Genomic DNA, 26083 nt, shown 5'->3' with positions numbered 1-26083 from the left:
TTTGGTATTCTGTAAACTTCTTACCTTTGAAGGCATCATCTTCTTTAGCTTAGGACAATTTTTTTTTCTGTAATTTTGCTGCAAGTATTTTCTGTGCCTGTGAGCTAGGGTTAGTCTCCTTTCTCCATTCCTACTACTCTTAGGTTTGGCTTTCTCATACTGTTCCGGATCTCCTGGATGTTTCGTGACAGGAGCTTTATTTTTGCCTCTGACCGTTCTACCCATTGTATCTTCAATGCTTGAGATTCTCCCTTCCATCTCTTGTATTCTTTTGGTGAAGCTTGCCTCTGTAGTTCTTGCTCAAATCCCTAAATTTTTTATTCTGAGAATTCTTTTAGTTAGTATTGTCTTTATTGATTCTATTTCCGTTTTGGGTCCTGGAGATTTTTATTTGTTTCCTTCCACTGTTTTTTGTGAATCAAAGTACGTGAAGAGAGAGCTTCAGTTCTTACTAAGACATACCCTTCACAGTCCAGTGATTGCCAACTGTGGCAAGCCATTGACAATTCATTTGCATATAACTGACGACTTCCATCAGGGAGTTGGCTCCAAAACACGATGGACACTTAGAGCACATCCAATATTTCTTCTTCTTTGATGAGCGCCAAGTGCCAATTTGTACATACAATCTGACAGTTGAAAAGTGAAGGCTTCTCTCCCTGACCTTACACTGTCTTCCACAGTTTGAAGTGACATGTTATCATTGGACTTAATGTAGGCCTACACTTCTGAAAGACATTCAGCAACCCCACTGTAGTTTGTTGTAAAAGAAGGAGACAGAGATAACAGTGATGACTTTTTAAAAGTACTTCATTACTCAATGTTATATTCATAACTAAATTTCATTGTATTTTTATAAAGTACCTTTGACATGATTTTATATTAATTACCTCCTGAGATATGATTGTCGTCCATTTATTGAAAAGATAATATCACACTGGGAGAGCTTCTTTTTCAGGTCCATAAGAAACTTTTAACTATAACTGCATATTGTCCTCCCAATATTTAGGAGTAACAGTGGTGCATTTTTACATTTTTCTTGTATGTTTGATTGTGCATTCCTGTTTTTAGCACATGAATAACAAAAAAAAACCCTTTCTCACTAAAGTGATTTTCATTGCAACTGTTAGTAAGAAGACTACGTTTAATTTCATTTCCTACATAAGCTATATTTTAGTCAGGCATCAGTGTTTTCATCCTTGTTGGATGTAAGATCTAAACTTTTCTGGTTAGACTGCCTCATGGCTTCTATATCATCTTGGCTCTAGTTTTAGTGAGGCATAGACTTGCGTAGTTCCTCTCCAGACTTCCATGTGCATTCCCATGGTAAACTACCTTATGTAAGTGGCCTGAGGGAACAAGGGGGGATATTAAAGTAATAATAGATCAATGTTAAGCACTTTGAGAACCCAGGATGCCTGCCAGAGGTTATCCCTCGGATATGTGTCTGTGTTGCATATTAGACTCCGCTCCCCTACGGCCGCACCCACCTTCCTGACCTTACACTCCCGTTCATGAAGTTGAGTGTGACTCTAAGAATAGACATATGAATAAAACTAAATTCAGATTCTTAAAGAACTGATGGCGTAGCCACTGCACTTCAAATTCTTGTAGCACAAAGGCCAAATGACTCGTGTGTAGAGCATGTTGGAGGTCTGTTCTTCCCTTTGGAATGAGCAATGTGGTCAAGGAGAGAAACAAACAAACAAACAAACAAAAAAGTGGTCTGTGATCTAGACACGTTTTCAGAAACAATTCAAAAGACTTAAGTGATGAGACACATTCTGACAGACTATTTGAAATGTGTTGTTTCAGCAAAATACCACACCGATACAATTTTGAAAGAGTAAAAATGGAAGCTAAGAATTCTCAAGTTTGTAACCTTCGTTAGCAGCGGAGCAAAATAGATTTCAGTCCAATGAGAATTAATAAGTGACACTGCACAGCTTCACGTCATCATGATTAGCAGATGTTTAATGAGGACGATAAAGACCGCTCATCCAAACTTACTTAGAAATGAGGAACTAACTTGTCAACAGCCCCTTTCGCATATGCAAAGATTCCTCCTTTTATCCTGTTGATAGCAAGTCATTCTGCGTTCATTACTAATATGCTTTTCTGAGGAGGTAAGTTCAACTATTTAATGAAGCACTGTGTTGAAAATTTTATTCCAGTTCTCATGATTTATAAAATTGTCTCATTTTTCTTTCTCTTATGGATCTAGCCACCAACTTCCCAACAGTCCGGATGTTAGCTCTCTTGAGTATTGGATGTCCAGTCACTATAATACAAAATATAGGATTACATTAAGGATGTCCAATCAATTCATACAATGGAAATACATTATGTTTTTGAAATATTAATATATCATATGAAATTAATTTTGGTTGTGCTACAACATGCCAAAAGAATGAATTGGGCACATTTCTCTCATTTCTATTGTATCACCTTATAGATCTTGTCAACTGATTCTCCAACTGTTATTGGACTGAAGAGTTGAGAGAAGGTGCTGGAGAGATGAGTCAATGGTTAAGAGCATTGCTGCTCTTCCAGAGGATCTCAATTCATTTCCCAGCACTGATGTCAGGTGACTCCCTATGAGTGGTAACTCCAGCTCCCAGGAAACCACTACCTTCCTTTGGTCTCTCTAGGGACTCTCACACATGTGGCCTATACTCACACATACAGACATGAAGATAAATAAAATTGAACCCTTTAGTAAGGGTTGAGAGAAATTATATCAGGAAATAAATTTCATTGACATATAGAATACTTGAAATAAATGAGATACACTTTGTTCAATCACAAGAACAAACATATTAAAACTGATAGCATAATATTCATGCAGATACTTAATGTAAGTCACTAATGTATAGCGTGCCTGTATTTGGCTCATATTTATCTGTGCAGTTATTCTGAAAGCTATGAGTCATATATTTACTAAAGCCACCATTATACATAGCAACAATTCAGAGATAGGCTTACATAGCCCAACTGCTCAAGCACTACAGTTGTTAAACAAAAACACAAGCAACTGCCAGAAAACTTGTCATATTGTTGCTGACATTAGCCAAAGGCCCAGCCTTACACAAGCAAAACTAAATTAAGTGGTGAGAGCAAAGTATCTGAACAGGTACAGCTGGAAGAATACTCAAGTAGACCATGGGTAAGGACAGACGGTCAGTGCCACTGACCATTGGAGTGGTCTATCTCTAGTTCTACATGAAGGTACTTGGTAGTACCTTCTGGATGGTTTCTCTGTGTTTTGGATAGGTTTTCTAGTCCCTTATTCAGCTTCTCTTCCCATGCATAGGGAGATCTTGTGTACTGCATTATGGGAGGAAGGCTTCGGTGGGAAAATGAAAAGAGGCAAAAGGCCATTCCCCTATATGATGTTGGAACAGACAAACACATCAATGATCCAACAGAGTGACAGCGGTATAAAGACAGGAAAGGGGCTTCTTCCGTCACTGTGTTGGCTTTATTCCACGTGACTCACCAGAACATGACGTTAGTGGGTGAGAATGGCAGTGGGGGCACTAACAAATCTTCACCAGGCTCCTTAAGCTTCAGCAGGGCATCACGAGACGGGGGTTGGATGGGTGAGTACCAAGTACCGAGAACTTGGAGTTCTGTGCTGCAGTCTAGAGTGATGCACTCGTGAGCAAGTGTGAACTAAGATATTTAAGAGAATCTGTAACCATCACTGAAGTTATGGGGATGGCTTCTGACAGACCACACACACACTCCTGCATACGGACATTCACTTGCAGATATGTGTGCACTCATGGTTGTGTGGGATTGTGAAATATTAAAACTTCGTCTCTCACTTACCATCACCTCTAGTTTCAGATGCTGCTACTTAGAGGGCAAGAGTGACTTCCTAAGAATAACTGAATAGAAAGCACCTCATTTCTGGTTACCAAGTTTTAAAAAAACAAATCAGTAGCAGTTAATAAATACATTCATCTTGAGGTTTTAAATTTGCAAAACTGAAAAACATATAGACGCTTAATAAACCGTAACTCATCCTTTGAAAAAGGATGTGAATCCTTTTCCTTCATCCATCTGTGAATCCATACATACACTTCCTTCAGGCAGAAAAATCCAAGAACAAAGACACGCACATTTCAAGAGGTTATAAAAGACAAAGAAAAGACTTATAAAAGCAAGCTTCCCACTTGGAAGGGTATAGCTTCCTGCAGCATGAGTGGCATTTAGGGATCTAGGAAGTGGGAGTCTGGAGGACTTGGCACGTGGGCCATATGGTAAGAAGACCCTGTGATGAGGTGAGAACTCTGTCCAACTGCATGAAAGTGAGAACTGAAGAGCAGAGTAATGGAGAAAAAAGAGAACCATGTTAGGCTGTGAGCATAGCCCAAGGCTCCCTTCCCTGGCTCCTTGGCCTGGGGAAAGAAAAGGGAAGACCACAAAGATATGAAGTGTGTCCATATCACTAGGATGGTCGAAGACTAGGGAAGTTTGGTTGCAGACTTCTTAGAAAAGCCAGGCTGAAGGCTGAATACAGCCAGGCTTCTGCAGTCTTACATAAAAAACTGATCCCCACAGGGTAAGAGGAAGTCTAATAAGGCTGTGAAATCTCTGAAGGGAGCCTAGGCATTCTGAGAGGACTAGCTGACCAGACCTGACCCCAGTTTGCAAAAAGTAAAAACAGAGTTGGAAGTGCTCAACTCCAGGGGCCTTGGCAAATATCACAGTGATGTCACTGAAAGGCTGCAGGGTCCAGGTAACACAGGTTACAGGATAGAGTAGGTTAGCACCAGGAATGTTAGAATGCAGAATCACTCAATAGATGAGAGGAAATGAGGGAGCAGGCCTCTTACGAAGGACTGTCAGCAAAGAGGCCCTAACAATCATGTGTTAGTAACAGGGGCAACATACAAGCACAAAAGCTGACGAGATGGTGAGATAAAGAGAAAAAAAACAATTACCAACAAGAAAACGTACTCTACACTCATGACCTCTTCATACTTAAGACATGAAAATTAAACTCAGAGTGAAAGCAAATTCAAGGATATGGACGGGAAGACACTGCAGAGGAGTTTGAAGGAAAACTGGAGGCAGAGATAAAATGTGGATGGATTACAGATACATTGACAGAGGGGGAAGACAGGAGAATGGGAGAGGAGAGAAAGAGGAAAGGGGGAACCAACTGACTGACTTTATTTTGGCAATAAGCAGATCTGGGCCCAGATCTTAGCTTTGAAATATCATTCACAATAAAACAGCCTATGGTTCTTAGAGAAATGGACCATTCAAAGGTAACACCACATGAGCCTGCAGAGAGGGGTGTTGCCAGAAAGTAAGGAAATGGTCAAACTCCAGAAATAAAGCATTGTGAGAAAATACAGGAGCCTTGCTTTAAAAGAACATACCTAAGTCAATACAATTAATGTATAATGATATTAATTTAAAAATTGATAGAATGGGACCATTGCACAATATTTCTTAAAAACGTGTGATGTCATCCATCTCTGGAAGGAAAATAGTATCACTAACCCATCTGTTCCCCAAATTGAAATGAAAAGTGTAGTTCATTTATATTTATTTTTAAAAATGTATTTATGTGCTGGAATGTATGTCTAACAGGATGCACATGTGAAGGTCAGAGGGTGGCTCGCAGAATAGTTCCCTGTGTCTATCATGTGGGTCCCAAGAAGTCACTTCCCTCTGCCCACTGTATGGGTCCTAAGAACTAAACTCCGTGTTTCAGGATTGACAAGTTCCTTTGGCAACAGAGCCATCTTGCAGGGCCTGCTTTGTGATTCCGAAACATTAACTGCAGAAAGAGCATCGTCCATCTTTAGAGGAGTGAGGTCTGGTTAAGCGCTTTGTCACCCGAGTGATCCACATTAATGACATCATCTATAAGTCACACTGACAGCAGGTTCTAATGCTTTAACTGGGTTACGTCGTCCCTGTGTCTATTTTTTCCAACCTCATTTAGTTTACTGTCTTCTGTAATAACATAGAGAAGTTTATTTCCTGAAAGAAATATGTAATATCAAAAGAAGTAATATCAAAGAAATCAAATAGATGTCTGAAGATACATTTAAAAAAATGGCTTGAAGCTGACTGAAATAGGTGCAGATACCCCCAGCCAAACATTGGACAGAGGTCGGGGACGCTTACAGAAAAGTTGGGGGAAGGATTGACGGCCACGAAGGGGCTAGGAACTCCACAGGAAGACCAAAAGAGCCAACCAACCTGGACCTCTGGGAGCTCTACAGGACTGAGCCACCAATCAAAGAGCGTACAGGAGCTGAACCTAGGCCCCCTGCCCACATGTAGCAGATGTTCCCACTAATTGCTTTTTATTTAGACTGGTTAAATCATATCAATTGCTTTCCATAGTAATTGGTAATATGTGCTGATTAAATGTGTTAACATAGCAGACCATGCAGCACAAATATGGTATTCTTATATTCCTATAGCAGTATGCCACTGCCTTAGCATATCCTTTACTAGAAACCTGATTCTAAACTTTTCTCCATTCAATGCTTTTTACTATGAAGGCAAATAATTTCTAACCAATTTCAGGTTGGTAAAATCTTTCTTGGACTCTTCAGGCCTAATTATAAGCAATAACCTCTCTGAGAGCTCCCGGGCAAGATTTATGCAAGCAACCTGTCATTCCCATGAACTGGGTCTTGCTCTCTGTCATGGCTGAGAAGAGAAGCTCTGAGCAAGGACTCTGAGAGGTGAGGATACCGGAGTGGCTTCAAAGCTCGCAATTTCAAATTTTTCAGGATGTCTTCTTTTGAAGCTTAAAGAGGATGAAAAAGGAAAATACAAGGCAAAAACAGCGAAGACTTCAGGATCATTCTAAAGGATCGATTTCTCTGCTCTCAGGCCATGCGATGTTCCTTATCTAATCACCCGTTGATGATCACTGAAATTGATTCTTACGTGCAAACGAGTTTACCATAATCTACTCTGATTAGTTTTCAAGATACAGACCAACCTAAATCCAAGGTGTACAAACTTCCCTTTTATTAATCCCTCTTGGATACGTTATTTAGGTATATCTGTGGGTATAAAAGCTTCCAGCTCAATCTCCCAATTGTCATTGTCACATTTTTCCATTTTACAAGAATATTGAATAAGAGACTCGACCTGGCAGAATAGCTCACATTTCTTTCTTCCAGACTTTGAAGTTAATCATTGAAAGTTTCCAAGTAAACACTTGTGCCAGAATGTTACACAACCTCTTTAAAACACGACCTTCATTGAAAGACAACTTGAAAAGGTACATTCGTAGGATAAACACACTCACAGTTGTAAATTCTTCCTATGTATTATTCTGTTAACACACACTAGCTAATGAGCAGCCAGTTCCTATCACCAAAATGTTCTGCAGTCTTGACTCTTATCCCACACCCGAGAAAGTCACTGAAAGTAACATTAACTCTGCGGACAGCCCTCTGATGTGCAAAACATAAAAACCAAGACTGATCAAGAAGACCCAGGCTGGCTCTCAGTGAGCTTGGTCTGGACAGGAGAATTTGCACATCGTTACCAGCGAGTTCTTCCCTTAGCAGCTCTCTTCCAGAGGCAGAAGCATGGCTTAGGTGCTTCTCCATCCTGAGCGCCTTCCTACCTCTCAATCTTTATTGTTTGACTTCAGACAGACAAACGTTCGAGAGCAGAGGGAAAATCAGTCATTTGTCTTCCTTTCTCAAAGATGCACAGAACGGAATGGACCAACCACGGCAACAATCTGTTGGCATGTGACTCCACCTTGAAATGCGATGCCCATGTTTTCAGCTCAGCTCTGAGTCTGATATTGACGGCTAGATTTTGGTATTTCTAAGAGTGACCATCCTTGAATTTTAGCAGCATATTCCACTCCCATGTACCGTCCCCCCGCACCCCTGTATAAGTCTGACGAATTACTCAAGCCTTCAGAACAGTATTGCAATTAGTCTGAGCCTGCAAACAGTTAAGGGCGGTGTCAACACAAGTGTCAACTACAAGCTCTACTGTAGACATATTCTTAGAAGTCCATATTTATTTGACTTGGACATTATCTGAACAAAAGAATCTTACCTTTCAGTGTGGGTTCAAAGATGGTTATTTGGTTATTTAAATAGTATTCGTTTAGATCTATTCAGTTTAGTGCATTTATTATAATTCGGTACTGTACATGTTTGCTTCTTTTTCTGGCATAGCTTGTCTTGGGCAGAGCATTTTGAAACAAAACTGCCAATTATTTCAAAATTTAGGACACTGCGACTGAGCATTATGACATGTTCCAGAGCCACCAACCTCAGTGGTGTTGATGGTCCTCAGAGTGGGTGGTTAGTTTTGATTCCTGACAGCCTGAAATCACCTGGGAAGGGTGTCTCAGTGCGGATCGTCTACATTAGCTTGGCCCATAAGCAGACCTATAAGGATTTTCTCAATATGGCCGTCTAGCTGAGGTGGGAAGATCTACCCTGGATGCATATCGCACCATTTCAGGTCTGGACAGAATGAAGGAGGACAGAAAACTGAGTGACACCTGGTCATACACTCATTCTCCCAGCTTCCCTTCCTTTCGACAGTGTGGATGCGACATGACCGCCTTGTCCCAAGTTCCTGCAGCTCTAACCTGGCACTATGAGCTAGAAAAAGAAAATGCTTCTATCCGCTAAGCTGCTTTTGTCTTGGTATATTGTGCCCCATCAGAAACAAAACTAAGATACCATTCTCTTACCAGGAAAGAAAAGGAGAAATGTGCTTTTGTCTCAAGAATAGGGAATTTTCAACCCTGAATTGTCAAGTTAAATAAAAGGATATTCGTGGCCATAATTCTCACAATGTACCCAAATATACACTAGAGATCCATCTGATGTCTTTTGGCATAGTATAAGCTAATGATGAACAATACTAATTTTTACTCAGTTCTAAGTTAATGATAAACTTATACATATATGTGCTAAAAGTCATTTTAAAGTAATCTTAATGCTCCTTTCTCTTACATTTCTTTGATACTCTCTTTGAAACATTCTCCACTGATTTCTTACTCCACAGTGCTTCACAATGTAAAGTCCATGAAAACTATTTTCCTCCAGTTCATCCACCTATGCCTTCTCTCCTCCAAACACCAAGGATATATATATATATATATGCTTCACTGCTGGATTTTTTCCTATTCTTCAAAGCTATTGAAAATATATACACCCTGAACCTCCTTTACCTGACACTTCTTAGACCTAAGTTTCTGGAAAGACATTTTTCTTCTTCTTTCATGATTAACTTTTAGGCACACATCAGTTTCCTCCCACCTCCTTGAATTCTAGAGAGAAAAAAAATAGCAACTTTCTAACTACTCATGCTTGGCAATTTCATTGTATACAAAATGAAACTCAGATTTAGAAGGACAACTTCACGACAGGAGCTACAATGGACAATCAAATTATTGGATATTAGTTATATCTTCAGATAAATGTTTTGACTATTTCAAAATTTGGTAATGTTTCGTTAACTGTCTGTTGAATTCACATTGTATCTTATAACCTAAAATGTTACTTGTATGTCAAATGTCCCTTCAATATTGTTATGTATTCCAGTCATGATCAGAAATCAACTGACAATGACTTGGTTATATAAATTGTGTCATTGCTTCCTGGTAGAAGTTGTAGCTTTTAGAGATAGCAGTGCTGTTGGATATAAGTTTTGCTTCTGAGAATATTTCAGTTTTCTGTGGCTCCAAAAAGTCACGGTGAAATTTGTGAAATTAGGAAGTAGACCATCAAGAATTGATTAGATAACCAAGGCATCATTTCATGAACACGTCAATATCAGGGTAGTGAAATGGATTCCCTCTTCCCCTCCCCTCTTCTTTTCCTCTCCTCTCCACTCTCCCTCTCTTCCCCTCCCTCTCTTGCCTCTTCCTCTCTCCTCCCCTCCCCCTCCTTTTCACCACTCTGTTTCTAGGTAATCTCTTTTTAGCAAGATTTTTCTTAGTCGTAGCCACTAAGGTAGTCTCAGACCCATTCATTTACAAGTATCGACACCTTCATAATGAAGAAAAAATATCCGTGCCTGTAAACCTTGTTGTTAGTGCTCAGCTGTACAGTGAAGTAAATACCAGACATATTTATACAGGATGGTTTGGGGAAGAATATCAGAAGGGTAAACAACATTTGGGAAAACCACCAGCCATTTGTTTCTTTGTACCTGACCAAAAATTCGTTCGGCTGGTATTTTTGCTACAACGTGGCGCCTACAGTCATCTGATGTTTCTGCTTCCTTCATCTTCCCTGCAGAAGGAGGAGGAAGCAGAGAGATCAAAACTCTATGCAAGTCCCCACCACAGCTAGACAAAAGAAGTCTAATGCAGAAGGTGCATGCAGGAGAAGGCTTGTTCCTATGCAAGTATTTGGAAGTGATGGTTACAGTTTTGTAAAATTAAAAATTAAAGCTAAGTGAGCTTTGAATGATAATTTTATGTATTTCTGTGGGAAGAAGAGCAGGTACTTTTGCCCCCTAGTTTCTTTCCAGATCTTTTTACAAATATGAATATATTTTCGCTACGATATCCTTGTTATTATTTCATTTTCCACGTATTTTAATTTAACTATTCATTCCTCTTTCATGTTCATGCTTCATGTTAACATTCATCAAACTCAGATTAAAAGTAGAGCATTTTCTCAAAATAAGATCAGAATTCAATGCTATAAGATTATTTTTGATGTCATCAATAATTGACTTTTAAAAAAGGAAGTTATCCTGTTTTCCCGGACATGGCCAGCATAGAAATACCTGACCATTTGGGGTTTCCAATGGCGTATTATGAAGTTTTTAAACCTGATAAAAGCATGAATGAGATCCTAGAGTGTACAGTTAGAACTTTAATTGATCGTTATTTTGCATCTCTCCATCTGTCTATTCAGAAATATCGGAAGCCCTTTATGAAGAGGAGCCAGCTACACCGATTAGAAAGAGCAGCACCCCACTATGTTCATCGCAGCCTTATTTATAATAGCCAGAAACTGGAAAGAACCCAGATGCCCTTCAACAGAGGAATGGATACAGAAAATGTGGTACATCTACACAATGGAATATTACTCAGCTATCAAAAACAACGAGTTTATGAAATTCGTAGGCAAATGGTTGTAACTGGAAAACATCATCCTGAGTGAGCTAACCCAATCACAGAAAGACATACATGGTATGCACTCATTGATAAGTGGCTATTAGCCCAAATGCTTGAATTATCCTAGATCCCTAGAACAAACGAAACTCAAGACGGATGATCAAAATGTGAATGCTTCACTCCTTCTTTAAATGAGGAAAAAGAATACCCTTGGCAGGGAAGGGAGAGGCAAAGATTAAAACAGAGACAGAAGGAACACCCATTCAGAGCCTGCCCCACATGTGGCCCATACATATACAGCCACCCAATTAGACAAGATGGATGAAGCAAAGAAGTGCAGACCGACAGGAGCCGGATGTAGATCGCTCCTGAGAGACACAGCCAGAATACAGCAAATACAGAGGCGAATGCCAGCAGCAAACCACTGAACTGAGAATAGGTCCCCCGTTGAAGGAATCAGAGAAAGAACTGGAAGAGCTTGAAGGGGCTCGAGACCCCATATGTACAACAATGCCAAGCAACCAGAGCTTCCAGGGACTAAGCCACTACCTAAAGACTATACATGGACTGACCCTGGACTCTGACCTCATAGGTAGCAATGAATATCCTAGTAAGAGCACCAGTGGAAGGGGAAGCCCTGGGTCCTGCTAAGACTGAACCCCCAGTGAACTAGACTATGCGGGGAGGGTGGCAATGGGGGGAGGTTTGGGAGGGGAACACCCACAAGGAAGGGGAGGGGGGAGGGTGATGTTTGTCCGGAAACCGGGAAAGGGAATAACACTTGAAATGTATATAAGAAATACTCAAGTTAATAAAAAAAAAAAATCTAAAAAAAAAAAAAAAAAAGAAAGAGCAGCACCTAAGAAAGTGTGTCCACCCCACCCCTATAACATTGACGTAAGTTTAGAATGTCCTCACACTCTGAAAAAGATTGCAACAATGGAAAAATGTTTCAAGTGAATCCTGGGATGATAATTTATATTTTATTATTTTCTTCAGGCTTTTCTCATGTTTTCAATAAAATGGGGTTTGCTGAGTAGCGGAGGACAAAGGGTTTTCACCAAGCATCAGAGTGATATATTAAACCCCTACAGGCCATCGCTGTGCCCTCAGTTTTTAAATAATGGGATTTTATAGAAAGACCGAATAAAGGACTCTAAAGTGACAAACTACAGAGAGATACAAGATGCAAGTGCCAAAAAAGAAAAACCAGATAGTATTCAATTATCTTCTTCTACGGCATTCTCATCGCCTCTCTCCTAATATCCGCTTTCCCCACAAACAATAGCCTGCTGCAGTGCAGCCAGGGCTGCCCAGCGGAAGTGACAATGCACAGTGAGTGACAGGTGGCAGGCACCGCCCAATGTTTCCAATGTGCTTTACTCAAGGCCCCCACTGGCCCCTCAGTGAGTCTGACCTCAACGTGGAGCCACATTCATATTTGTGTAGCAAGGGGGACATAAAATGCATTTTCTGCAATAGAATGCAAATGAAAATATCCTGTGAGTTCTCCCCAGTTAGTTTTATATAACGTAATCTGATATGTACAGAAACAAACAACAGATAGGTATGCTTCTTTAAAGGCTCTAAACTTTATATCTATCCAAGGTCGTCATTTAGAATCCCAAAATGTATTTATTAAACAAAGAAAAAATAGAAAGGTTTAAGAAAAATTAAAAAAAGGGGAATCTCTGCAATTTAATATTAAAATGCCAGTGTTTGCACAAGTCTCTGCCTTTTAAAAACACAAATCAGTCACATGAAGCTTCTGGGTCTAATTAAAGTATGATAATATTTTATAATCACTTCTTTCCTCAGAAGACATTAGATTTTACATCATAGCAAAAACAGATCATTGCTTTAATTATTTTAGTAAAATTTCCTTTTAACATACATTTTGGTGCATTGGCCAAGGTGATAAGACTAAATCAGTTGACCTTCAAAAGGAAATAAAATTTTATTCAGATGCTAGAACTAAAGATGCATTAAGAGCTTCATATCAAGACAGTGCTTCCAACTGGGAACAGAGGCTCTCCCTCAGTTGTGATAATCAAAAACCACCTAAACTTTGTCACTGAGGTCTCCAAAAGACCTGGCTGGCCTGGCTCATTCCTGTCTCCCCAGTCTCATCTGGAATGAGATTGGCAAAGCAAGCCCCGTATTCTTCCCTTCCTGACTGTTTCTGTGCAGACTTTTAAGACTTCGTCCCTCTGGCCTGTAATCATATTCTGATTATGAATAGATGGAAAATAGATGAGGGAGCCCATCTATTTTCATTGCTTGTTTGCTATACTCATATACCCAGGACTCTTTAAAAATCATGAGGTTGATCTGGGCAGTACAACTTACACTTGTAATCTCATCCCTGGAAAACTGATGCCAGAGGATTCAAGAGTTCAAGGAGGACTGCCCGAACTACATGGAGTTTGAAGACAACTTTGGTTATGCATTGAGCAGCCTGATCTAGTACATTTTCAGGGCATTATCTAATTTATGTGTCTATTTTGGGTATAACTTTTATATCTATATGAGGGTCTTAGGATCTACTGTGTACTAGAAAAATAACACTACCAGGGATGTACTGTGTTCATCAAATTCTTTTATATATAATGTTAGACCTCTTTTATCAATTTTACACCCAGGAGCATCATATTAGAGGCAGTTAGCCCATGAAAATTAGAAATATAATCCCCACCTGCCCTTCCAGAGGTAGACTGCTGATAAGTACTTTCAGATAAGGGCCTGGAGATGCCCAAGAAACTCAAGCCAACAAAATACTAAGGGACTGAAAGCATTCTTCACTCTGTGTGTTGGAAACTCTTGTTTTAGCAACTGCTTCTGTGTATCTAGTGATACCCTATGAATGCAAAGTCCTGCGTCCAAGATCAGTAGCCGGTTTTGGTGTCGCTGCAATGGTAGATTTCCTTACAAACACGGAAGTGAAGACCGTGGGGTTATCTGAAGGGAGGAAATTAAACGTTTCGGATCCTTGTGCCGTCCAATAAAGGAGAGACCACAGAAACAAATTAGCTCAGCATATTTTCAGGAGGAGAGGGTTTGTAGCTATTTGTAGCAACGTTTACATGCTGGACTTTTATATTATGCCCAAACAGGCTACTGTCTATAGCTATCTATGTGTCCTGGATGGAGAAAACAGCATTAACAAAAGCAGCAAACGAATATGCAAAGAAAAGAAAGCTGAGCGACTCTGTGATCCAAGAGAGGGAGAGAAGGCCAAAGGATGTGCCCTGACCATAACCTCGTGTGCATGGCTGAACATTCTGCAGTTGGCTTACCTGTTCCAGTGTGCTGGCAGCTCTTCTTTTAAACAGGAACATTCTTACCAATCCTGTTGTTTAAGATTCAGCCTGATCGAAGCACCTTCTTGTCCAGACTTGGTGTCCATGTGTCTTGCAATCTCTGCCTCAGTGTATACTCCCCATTTTAAAATTCACACTCCATTGGGAACGTCTTTCGAGTTTCTCTTCACCCGCGTTTCCCTTTCTTCTCAGCTCAATGAAGCTCGTCATCTTACTCTTCAGACTTAGAAGTCAGACTTTAGCTCTTGTCCATGTAATGACAATCAATTTAATAGCATGTTCTGCTACTTCTATTTTCTAAATAGGTTCATCCTAGGGTCACTTGTCATCACTGCCATGGGAACATTATTCCGCATCTTGGAAGCTCTTATTTGGAACCTGCTTGGATTATTAAAACAGCTCTCTTTGTTCCCTCACTGCTGACTCGTTTGACTGATTAAGCATGGTTTTCGTTGTGTTGCCTGGACGGGTCCTGCACACCATCAACCCTGCCTTCTAAATAGCTGAGTTCTTGGGCATCATTTATCTTGGGCCAGAGAAGCCAGCATCACCCCAGCTCTGATAGCCACAATTTTTGCCTCTTCAGCTCATTATCTAGATAACAACCAGTGTAAATCATACCTTTATTTTCTTTTTATTTCATTCGTTTGTTGGTTTGTTTTGGCAGAGGCTTGCTATGTAGCCCAAGGTGGCTAAGAGTTCACTCTTCACTCCTCTTGTCTTAGCCTCCTGAGTGCTGGGACTGCAGCCCAACTCATGACACCCATGATCGGCACTCTACCACAATTCCCATTTCCTTCTTCCTAAACACTAAAATCATAAAAGACTGCCCCCATACATAACCTTAACCTAACCCTTGCGATCATTTATTTTTTTCCAACTACGTTAGTCTTTCCAGCTGCTCCTCAAACACTTCAAACCTGCTTTACTAAAGACTTTTTTATTTTGTTGTTGAGTCTTAGAATTATCTCAATAATTCTCAATGGTCAATCCTCCTCCATTTTCTTTCAAGCGTTTCTTCAAATGTTGCTACCTGCACTATCTCCCCTCCCCTCCCACCCTCCATCCTTCTCTCTGTTACTTGCCTTGTTCTGCCTTCTCTGTCCTAGTCTCCTCCTTCTCCATCTCTCTTATTCCCCATTTGTGTGTTTGGACTTGAACCCAGGGCCTCATGTTTCCTAAAGCAAGTTCTCTGCCATTGAACTCCATTCCCTAATGCTCAAATATCACCTCCCAAGTGTAATATTCCTGGTCATTTGCTATGGTTTGCACAAGTGTCCTCAAAGAACCATATTTACAAGCTCAGTCTCCAGAGTCAACTTATAGGAAATGGAACTTTTAGCTGTGTTTGGTGGAAATCCTTTATGTCTTTGAGAATATGTGCTTGAAGAAGGCTGTCGGCCACATTGCCTTTCTTACCTTGCTTCTGGATTCAATGAAGTGAGCTTTGTTTTCCTAGATAAACTATTAGAGTTCCAAAGCAATTTATCATTGGATCTTGGACTGTAACCTCAAAAAATGTAAACTGAAAGAAATCCCTACTCTTTTTTGTTATTATAACAGAAATCGAACCAACAGATTGTCCCATTTAAATTGAAGCACTGTATCTCTTCAGGAAAAGTACCTGCATTCTGGCCCCTTCCACCCCACTGTTGTATTTTGAACCAGACATTTTTAGTACCTTTTAATATATATATATATATATATATATATAGTATAATATATATGTATTTGTACAAAATATTAATTATTTACTAACAAGGATTTGGGGCTATTTGGATCACGATGTCCCTTGTGGTTTTAAAACAGAATTGCATAAAGCCTATTGTCAATAAGGCCTAGAAAAAACAAATGAGTGGGGTTGTATGATAAAAAAATCCTTGGGTGCACTTGGGGAAATGGTTGAGTTACACAGTGTTTTTACTGCCACTGTCCTAGTTTCTTGGAATGTTGCCAACTCTTGGCCTTGTTCTATTTAGAGTCTACATCTGTGTAGATTTCTCTTCCAAAATTTAGGAATGTATAGTAATTTAGTGAGTGAAAGTGTTGTTTCCGTAGATGCCATAAACCACTTAGAATGAAATTGGCATCGGGTCCCCATTTTAATATGGCACGGTGGCATATTATAATTCTAATTTATACCCTAAAGTCTTTCTAGTTGCAGAATGGGTACTTTCCTGGGTCCTGTTTTCCCTACAGAACTTAGATAAAAGCTCGTGGTGTATTTGGCATCTGATAGAGCCTAGTTATCTTCTGGAATGAAAACACAATGTCACAGAGAAGAACCGAGAAGCTCCCTGCTGAATAGACAGGGATAATCTCTTCCCAAATGGCCTCGGCTGCTAATGAAGCAATGATAAAGGCCGTACTATGTGATTGTTTTCAGGGATATTGTTCACACTAAATTTCAGTGCTATCAAAGGCAGAATCACCCTCAGACTTCAATACATCGGAGCAATAGCAGATTTAAACTCAATGGTTTTGCTAATGGTTGGTGTGTCTAGTTTAGAGCAGTCATGTAAAAACTGCAACTTAAGTTTTAATTTTAGTCTTCTTTTGACATTACTGATCACATCCTTGAACTCAAAGAGAGAAGACATTTTTACTGAAGCTTCAATGTTCTAAACAGATATCCAAATAGTATTAAAAGCAAATGGACTCCCTCATATGTCCTAGGGCTGATAGAAATACTTAGCACCTTTTAACCCCTTGGGTCATGCCCGGGTAAACAGATGTTTGGCTACATGAGCAATTACTTTCTTTCCTATATAAAGATACTATGAATAAAGTCATGATAAGGAATTGGGACAAAATGCTTACTCAATACATTTTGACTTATTCATAAATTAGAAACTTTAGAATATGCCTACTCATTAACTAATGCTTGCTACCGTTCTTGATCTTAGCAAAAAAGAATGCCACAAAGTGCTAACTAAGGAAGGTTTGAAGTCATATGTGAATAATGCAGATCTTAGCGGCTCTTCCAGGATATTATAGAATTCAGGGACACAAATTGGTGCTATTATCAGATTTATAATATTCCATATATTTAACAAACCACATTTGACATAAGTATGATTGTGAAATCTATCACAAAGATTTTTGGAAAAAGTCGATTATTTAGCTACAAAACTGATTACGTTCGAAAGAATAATTTCTCTCTGAATTCATGATTATAATCATTAACATTAAATATGCTTCGAAAGGTTGGCTCTCGGTGGAATAATAATGAGAGGCCGAATTCCTAAGCTCTCATAGATTCCCAATTTCAGAGAGAAGAAGGAAGATTGAAAGTGTCTGCCTCCGTCCAGGTCATGCTCCATTTTCAGTTAGATCAAAAACAAGCGTCAGGGACAGCCTGGAGTTGTGTCTGTACAGTGTTTCTTCAGATCTTGCTTTTGTCATTTTACTTAAACAAACTGTATATACATTCTTAAGGCTTTTTCAGGTATCCACTTTAAGTTTAACTCCTCTGCTTAAAGGATGAGACGCAGGAGGGAGAAGTGAAAACTGGACCTGCTACTGCTGTTCCTCAGACAGAAGTTTGGGGAGAACACGAGGAAAGCCCAGGACTTGTGACACTAGCTGTATTTCTGGGCTTAAGGCCTGACGTGGTCTTAATCTGACTGTTGAACCATTCTTTTGAGCATACCTGCAATTAAATGCCTTTCAAGTGTCAGAGTCTGTCTAGTGTGGTTAGCATGCTAGTCCTCAAAGACCTCATGGGAAAGCATACAGATGAAGAGCATACAAGCGTAAGGAAGGGGTGACGGCCACCTCTCTGTGGTGGAAGAATGACAGGGAGGAAGGAGCAAACCACATGACAGGTTGAGTCAGGGGAAAAAGTGAATAGAGGGAGCAAAGTTCCAGGTCAGGAACTCTCAGAAGCCAAGATCTCCCAGCCACAGCTCAGAGCTGGGAATTGACTTGATAAATCTGTCCAGCCCAGCATATTCAAAGATCTAGAGATGATTTTTCTATACAAATTAGGTCTTTGTCATGGTAGATATTTCATCCCATATTTCTAGTTGGAAATCCAAGCTAAATTTGACTATTATCGAGTGCTTTTCTTTTAATATTACTCTCAAATACATACCGTTCTTTTCATCTTCTCCATGAGAGCCCTAATTCAAACAATTAGCAGCCATGCCAACTAGAGCTGCATTACTATGACATGAAGAGCCATGCCTCAGCACGTAGAACATACTAAGTACCCAATAAATACACTCGAGTGGATAAACTGTAGACTGAACCATCCCTCCATCCCATTTGCTCATCCTCCCGTAACTAACTCATTCTCCTGGGAAAACAAGTAACTTCTCAGGTCTCAAATATGAACATCTCTTACTAAAAACACTGGCTTCTCATTGCTTCTAAGGAAAAATTCGTAAGACTTGGAAGGTCCTGTATAAATGGATTCATTAATGCTATATCTTGTTCAAATCAGATGAGAAATGCGATTCTCCTTATTTGTAATTGTCATTATGATGTCACTGCCAGGTTGAATAATCAGTAACTCCAAACGTGCCATACTTCAATGGATACAAGAGGAGACAGTGGGAAGGGCTCACAGGTCCACACCTTTAATAAAAGTTGATTTATAAACTCTCAGGAATAAAATAGGGCAACTTTATTACCAATTCCATATATTGTCCATATGTTACTATTCTTTTTTGGTTTCTTCTTATTTTTTTGTTTCTGAAGTACTTTAAAAATGATCCTGAAGCTCACATTAATCTGCTTTGACTCCCTATGGGTCGTGTACACACATTGCACCCTCCCAAGAGCTCTGTATTCATGAATTAAAGACACACACACACACACACACACACACACACACACACACACGCACACACCAGCTAATTTTGATATGCCTTGACTAGCTTAATGGTTAGGTACTTCTAACCTTCCCCAGCTAGCACATACTCCCCTCCGGTATTCCTAGCTTAACACCTTCTAAGCCTATATTTTATCTTGCGGCCATGTTACCTTCTATGCAGCACCCCTATGGACCTGCTTTTCCTTTTCACCTATGTAGCTGGATGATTTCTCTCCTGAAGCTCTTAAATCTGATCCCTTTGCCTCCAAGTCATGGCAACTCTCCCTCATTCTTCCAATACAAGTTTCATTGCAATGTACTTAAATGTAACCTCTCTGTGTGTTTGACTTTCTCTTTTTAAGCTCTTTTATTCGATTATGTAAATGGTAACGTAACTTGAGGGATGCATTTCCCCCTTATTCTGGTGAGCACAGCTGAAGGCCCTTCAGGTTGCTCCTCTTGTAAATACTTATGTGTTTTGCTTCTTCTTGTTTGAGGATTGGTACAATGCTCATATGGTCTGTCTTCCACAGTAGTAATTACATTTCACACTCTGAAAAGTTAATCTGACTGATGAGGAATAGCTTATTCAACCTCATTTTTAAATGTACTGACTTAAATACCTAGTGATTAATTCATGTCTGAGGAACGGCACAGTTCTAGAGAATTGCCTGGACTGTGGTTGTTCAGTTATATTGCCTAGAGGCTCACATCTCTGAGCAAAGCAAATTAATGGTTGAATTGGCTTGTGATTTCACTGAGACCAAAAACATCCTGGAATTAAATGCCACCAAGCAAAGCCAGCCAAAAGGAACTGGGAACAGCACACGTCCACAACTAGATATCTAACAGTGCTCTAACTGACATCTGAAAACTCTAGAGTGGCCAATTCAAACGGAGAAAGAGGTCACAAACTAACACATATCTATAGCTAACATTGGCTTTCAACATATAGTCTTGCCAGAAACACATGGCAACTAGGAAGAAAATTCCAGTTCCACTGCCAGCACAAAAGGGCTACCCTGCCTCCAAATCCAGGGCATTAGGGGTAACATATACAGAAAGCATTGAGAGTGAGGTATAGATACAGCATTGGGAGTGTTGTGTGTACAGAGCACTGGGGGTGTTGAATGCATTTTTAAGCTGAACCGGAGCCATTTCACATCTATAGATTCATTTCTGCAACAGTGTAACGGTACTATAGATAGATAGAAAGATAATTTTCTGAATATGACTTTCAGCCCAAAAATGTAGAATTACCCAACTTGAGATTGAATTAAGTGCCGCTTTTCTGAGAACGGTTACATATGATTATTCTAGATTGGATGCCTTCTTTAAGCTTAGTTAGTTTTGTATAGCAAAGAACAGAAAATACAAAAGTACAGCTAAGTGGAATCCCAAAGGGTTATGCATCACTCCCCTTTAACCCCTGGGGCATTATACAACCTACCTGTCATGGAGTTGTCTGTTTTCTGCCAAAGAATAAGAGTGAGTGTTAAGTTACTCTGAGTAGCTCGTTTCAATGACCTCCAGCCATATCTACCAGGAGACAGGAAAGTATTTTGGGGACAATAAAGGGCTATGCAAATGCTCGTTGGTATAATTAGTATTAAGACTTGTTCTCTATTCCCAGAAGAGGAAACTAGCTAGACATGTTGCAACTTTTAAACTCCTGGTGTCTCTGAAAAACTATTTCTCTCCAATCTTCTCCGTACACATAACACTCAAACTTTAATTTTTCCAAATTGGCCTTCTCAAACTGACTTCATCCTTCCAACTGTTGTTATCATGCCAAATTACCATGCCGTGAGTTTAACACTTGTAGGCAGTCCTTTAAAAATGCTGACTTTTGTTGCATTTTATATCACTAATAATTTTTAAACCAGGCAAAACTAAGACAGGAGGATTGTCACAAGTTCAAGGCTCATGGACACTACATGAGGGGTACTGGGTTAGTGACAGAGAATGTGAGATCCAGTCTCAGTGCATAAAGAAAAAGGAAATGATGAATATACATTCATCATCAGAGGAAAGGAAGGAAGAAATTTTTTTTAATTTTCTTGTTTTCTTTCATTATTTTACTTATTTACATTACAAATGTTGCCTCCTAGTGGTTCCCCTCCCGGAGTTCTTCACCCCATCCCCCATTGGAAGTAGCCTACCTGATGCCTAGCTATACCACTCCTGGGCATACACTCAAGGGGAATATTTTTAAAATGTGTGAGTATTAATATTTGTGAACTACAGAAAAGTTAAAATACCACAACAAGCATGATCATTGCTTTGTCAATTTGATTTAACAATTATTGGCTTAAATCGATGTGGCTGTTCCAGAAACCTCTTAAAATCTATGATATTATTATTATGAGTTTCTATTTATCTCCCACTAAAATACACACACTCATACAGGAGGAAGCTTGCTACAGGGAGGCAGGAACGGGTCCAAGCTTGCTACAGGGAGGCAGGAGCGGGTCTAAGCTTGCAGAGCAGAGCAGGGCTAGTGCTAAGACGATGTGATGCGGGTACGTGGGAACTCTGAGGGCCTCTCCGTCCCTCTGCAGTCACTGCCCTGACCCATTCCCTGTGTTCTCTGCATGTTTTCCTCCAGACCATGTTAAGTAAGGAGAAGGTCAAATGGAGGGGAAAATATAACACATAAGGCAAAATTTGAGGGCCCTCTTTGGACAGCCAATAGGTAGGTGTGCAAATAATAATGTCCATAGCCCTCTAAGTTTTCAAGACATACTTAAAACTAAAAATACAGTTTATTGGCATAGCTGTATTTTAAAATCAATTTCATTAACTAATGGAGATGTTTTGATGCTCGTGATTATTAAACAATTTTTCTTACAGAAGCTGAGAAGTTTTGTTAAATTCGGTGAAATGCTGACATGTGAGAATTTTTTCCCGGAAAGTGACTAAACATTTCATATATCTGCAGATAGGTGCAAAACTGTTAGCAACTCCCTCATTCGGTTACAAAATTAATGAGTGTGCAGTGAAGCCATAACAAAGAACTCTCCTCTGGGCATATTATAAAAAACGTGTCTAGGTCTCATCCATGCAATCTCTTACTTGAGAGCCAGTGACTTGAAATAGGCATATTTATTTAGGATGACAAATACCATTAAAAGTATGGACTGACCCTGGGCTCCAACCTCATAGGTAGCAATGAATATCCTAGTAAGAGCACCAGTGGAAGGGGAAGCCCTGGGTCCTGTCAAGACTGAACCCCCAGTGAACGTGATTGTTCTGGGGAGGGCGGTAATGGGGGAAGGATGGGGAGGGGAACACCCATAAAGAAGGGGAGGAGGAGGGGTTAGGGGGATGTTGGCCTGGAAACCGGGAAAGGGAATAACAATCGAAATGTAAATAAGAAATACCCAAGTTAATAAAGATGGAGAGAAAAAAAGTAACTCTTGATTTTTCTCATATGTGAACCCCTGTTGAACCTTATCCGCTCCTAACTTATAATGGAAGCTTTCCTAAGGGTGGGGGGATAAAAAGCAGTTGATTAAATTTAATATTCTCTTTATCTCATGCAAGTGCTGAGAGATATAAATAGTTCCATTGCGTTCTGAGTATCACCAAAGTAGCCAATCAATTCTACCAGATATTCATCATGAAGGACAATTTTGACCCAAACTGATATCCCAAATGAGTTCAGAAGGAGAGGATTTGCTTGCACCATGAGAGCTTTTCAGTTATACAGTAAATCAGGAATTTCAGCCCCTGATTCGGGGCAAACTCGCTTCAGTCTCTAGTGGAAGAGCTGCTTTAGGAAAGGTCCACAGGCTAAGGAAGCAAACAGGATCCCATACCTAGGAACTGAGGAAAACATGTGGTGTGTGTCTGTCATGCCCCTTAGGACATCATGGAACACATTGCACTTTTATCTTTCCTGGTTCCTTTCCTACAAGTTCTGAGAATTTTCTACAATTCATAGGCTCTGTTCAATTACATGACTCTTTTTTTAATCTTAAGACCTAGGTAGCCATTGCCTTTCTGACATTACTGTAGCCATTTTGTTGTATGCCTGTAGCCGAGCGTCATACATTGTTACAGAGTAACTTTCTCATGCCCAAGTTAACCATTTACCATATCCTGTTTTGATGTTCTTTCCAATTCCCCAGACCCTCACCCTCCTTTACAGCCAGTAACAATAAAGGTTAGAGTTGCTTTGTATAGTTAGTTACAATAGGCTTAGACCCAAACCAACCTTCCCCCTACATGTAAAACTGACAATCCCCAAATAGCTTAGAACAAATGGCTCCTTCTCCATCAACAGTCTCAAACACTTTCACATTTCCAGGATTATCAGTAGTATCTACTACTAAGTTTAATGAAATAGTGTTGTAGACTCGGGGCAATAAGAAGCACAGGGGACAATGAGAATTCCAGAATTTCTGGAGCAAGGGAGACAAATCCCCTGCTTTCTATTTCATGAGGGAAATTTATTGTTTTATGATTAAAATGTAGAGTGTCCCCCACCAAGATCTCATGTGTTGAATTCTTAGTGCCAGCTGATGGTACCACTGAAAGGAGACTGAATCAGCAGTGTGCTAATTTGATTGATAGATCAGTCTGTTGACGGGCTCATAGATGAGTGGATTATCAGAAGGAGGGTCTGAAGACACATCAGTCACTGAGTGTGCTTTTGGGGGGTGCAGACGGTACATATTCCCTTTTAGAATTCTTATTTTTCCACTCAGGCTTTGCAGAACTTGTCTAGTTGAAAATGTCTTCAGTTTGTATGAATTCTGTGCTGTCAGTCATATGGGAATGAAATGCATATCCTAGTCAGAATTCCACCATGCCACATCTTCATAGCGTTTATAACGCATGCGTGGGACAAACGTGAACAACTAGAGTTGTGTGGTTGCCTTTAAAAACCTACATTGTAATCTTTGGTGTGAAAAAAGCTAAACTTTGTAATTGATAATGCTACCATACAAAAAACCAAAAGAAGTGTGCCATGAATTCCATGTGGAATTTTATGCCAGACTTAATTCTTAAACAGTAGAAACAATTTTTTCTACGGTGCAATTATTTACATCAGTATTAATGATGTGACCACTTCAGCTGCTGTGCTTATACTTGTATGAGTCTATCGAAAATTAATTTAAATATGTATAATAAAGACAGGAAGGATATAAGCTAGAATATTAGGTCGTTATTCTGATTTTAGTTTCTAAAGTTTACAAGAGGCAGAATATTTTCTCAAAAGTCTCCAGCCAGTGAGCAATGGTCACCTTATGTCTATTCATAAACCTTCACCACAGCCAGGAAAATATAAAGGAAGCCAGTGGGTAGGTTTCCCATGTTCTGGTGGATGGCCCCATACTCATACATACATGGACAGCACTAGCTGGACTTAGTGAATTATCAAGAGAAAGTAATGAGGTTGGGAGGGCCATGCATAGGGAATAGGGACAGTGTTGGAATGGAAAACTGGGGAAAATGTAGTCATATATCATTGTATATGTGTAGGAATGTATAAACTTCTCAAAACTATTTTTGTCACTTCCATTCTTTACGTTCAAAACAGTGTCATCTGGACATGACAGTATGTGCACACATTAACTCAAAGCAGCTCTGGTTGCCTGCACTAGCCCTGCAGAAGAGAAAGCCAGGAAATACTCCAGCATGATTGGATGAGGAGGCACAGGGAGCACCCCAGCCCAACTAAGTTGTTGTTGGAAGTTGATAGATGTTGTAGGAGAAAGATTCTGATGCCCGTATGGAAGTGCTCCAGACCAGTGGACATAAGGCAGTAACAATTAGGGTCAGTAGACTATAAAAAATAAGAGAAAAATACATCAAGCTAGGAAGGGTAATGAGGCAAGATCTGGGAAGAGTTGGAGGGGGAAGTGGTTGGCAAATAAGATCAAAATACATTGTCTGCATGTTATAAAATTATCAAGGAATAAATAAAACATAGTTAATAATTAATATTTTAAATAAGAATAATACTGTATACCCTTCTAGCATGTATAAATATATAAAATGGAAATAAAGACTACAAGCATATCTTCCCTTTATGTTTTGAATTTATGTGTTTGTACATCCACTGTGTGTGTGTGTGTGTGTGTGTGTGTGTGTGTGTGTGTGTGTGTGTAGGTATGGTATGGTATGCAGATGGACCACCATGCATGCAGGCACAAAAGCCTATATAAGCATGTGCAGAGGCAATAGCAGTACCTTTCTCTGCCATTCTAAATTTTATGTACTTGAGACATGGTCCCTCAGTGAATCAGGAGATTTCCGGTTTTAGCTAGACTGGCCGTCCAGAAAAATCAAGCTACCCTCCTACCTCTACTCCCACAGCACAGGTGTGGCCATATCCAGACTTTAGACTCTGGGAATCTTAATTCATGTACTCGTGCATGTATAGAAAACCACCATACATACATACATACACACACACACACACACACACACACACACACACATACATACACACACATATACACACACATACACACACATACACATACACACACACACACACATTCCTAACTTATTACATTGAAAACTGCTATAGTAAAATATGTATATAATTTAGCTGAAGATTTTATACAGACTGACAGGGGAGGGAAGGGTTGACCCAAGCTTTTCGTATACTTTCTGGTTCTGTAAAAAGAACAGACTTTTAAGGCTATAAGAGGACTTACATAATTTTCAAGTTTTAGATACACTTAGCAGATGGAGAACCTAATCAAAACAAAACTCAAGTGGAAAACTTGTATGTATATTTTTTTTAATTTCACTTAGAGCTCACACTGAAGGACCCCATTTGATAACTGTTTGCCAAAAATTTCGCATAGCCTGACCTGAATT

General features: G+C 39.7%; 1 protein-coding gene across 13 annotated transcripts in view; it reads right to left on the bottom strand.

Annotated features, from left to right (window-relative positions):
* The window catches only part of LOC134483112 (IQ domain-containing protein M-like), a 220896-nt gene that overhangs the window by 8585 nt on the left and 186228 nt on the right, over positions 1 to 26083 (bottom strand). For 4 of the 13 annotated variants that reach the window (XM_063278341.1, XM_063278345.1, XM_063278346.1 and 1 more), the window contains one exon: positions 1954 to 2281. The exons of the other annotated variants lie outside the window; for them this stretch is intronic. In XM_063278341.1, the coding sequence (XP_063134411.1) occupies positions 2178 to 2281 (104 nt within the window). In that variant the 3' untranslated portion in view covers positions 1954 to 2177. Of the gene's footprint in view, positions 1 to 1953; positions 2282 to 26083 lie in introns of those variants that run through there. 13 annotated transcript variants of the gene reach the window in all.

This window comes from Rattus norvegicus, chromosome 19, assembly GCF_036323735.1.
Source record: "Rattus norvegicus strain BN/NHsdMcwi chromosome 19, GRCr8, whole genome shotgun sequence".
Taxonomy (NCBI): domain Eukaryota; kingdom Metazoa; phylum Chordata; class Mammalia; order Rodentia; family Muridae; genus Rattus; species Rattus norvegicus.
The sequence above is the reverse complement of the archived record's forward strand: the minus strand, read 5'-3'. Positions and strand labels throughout refer to the sequence as shown.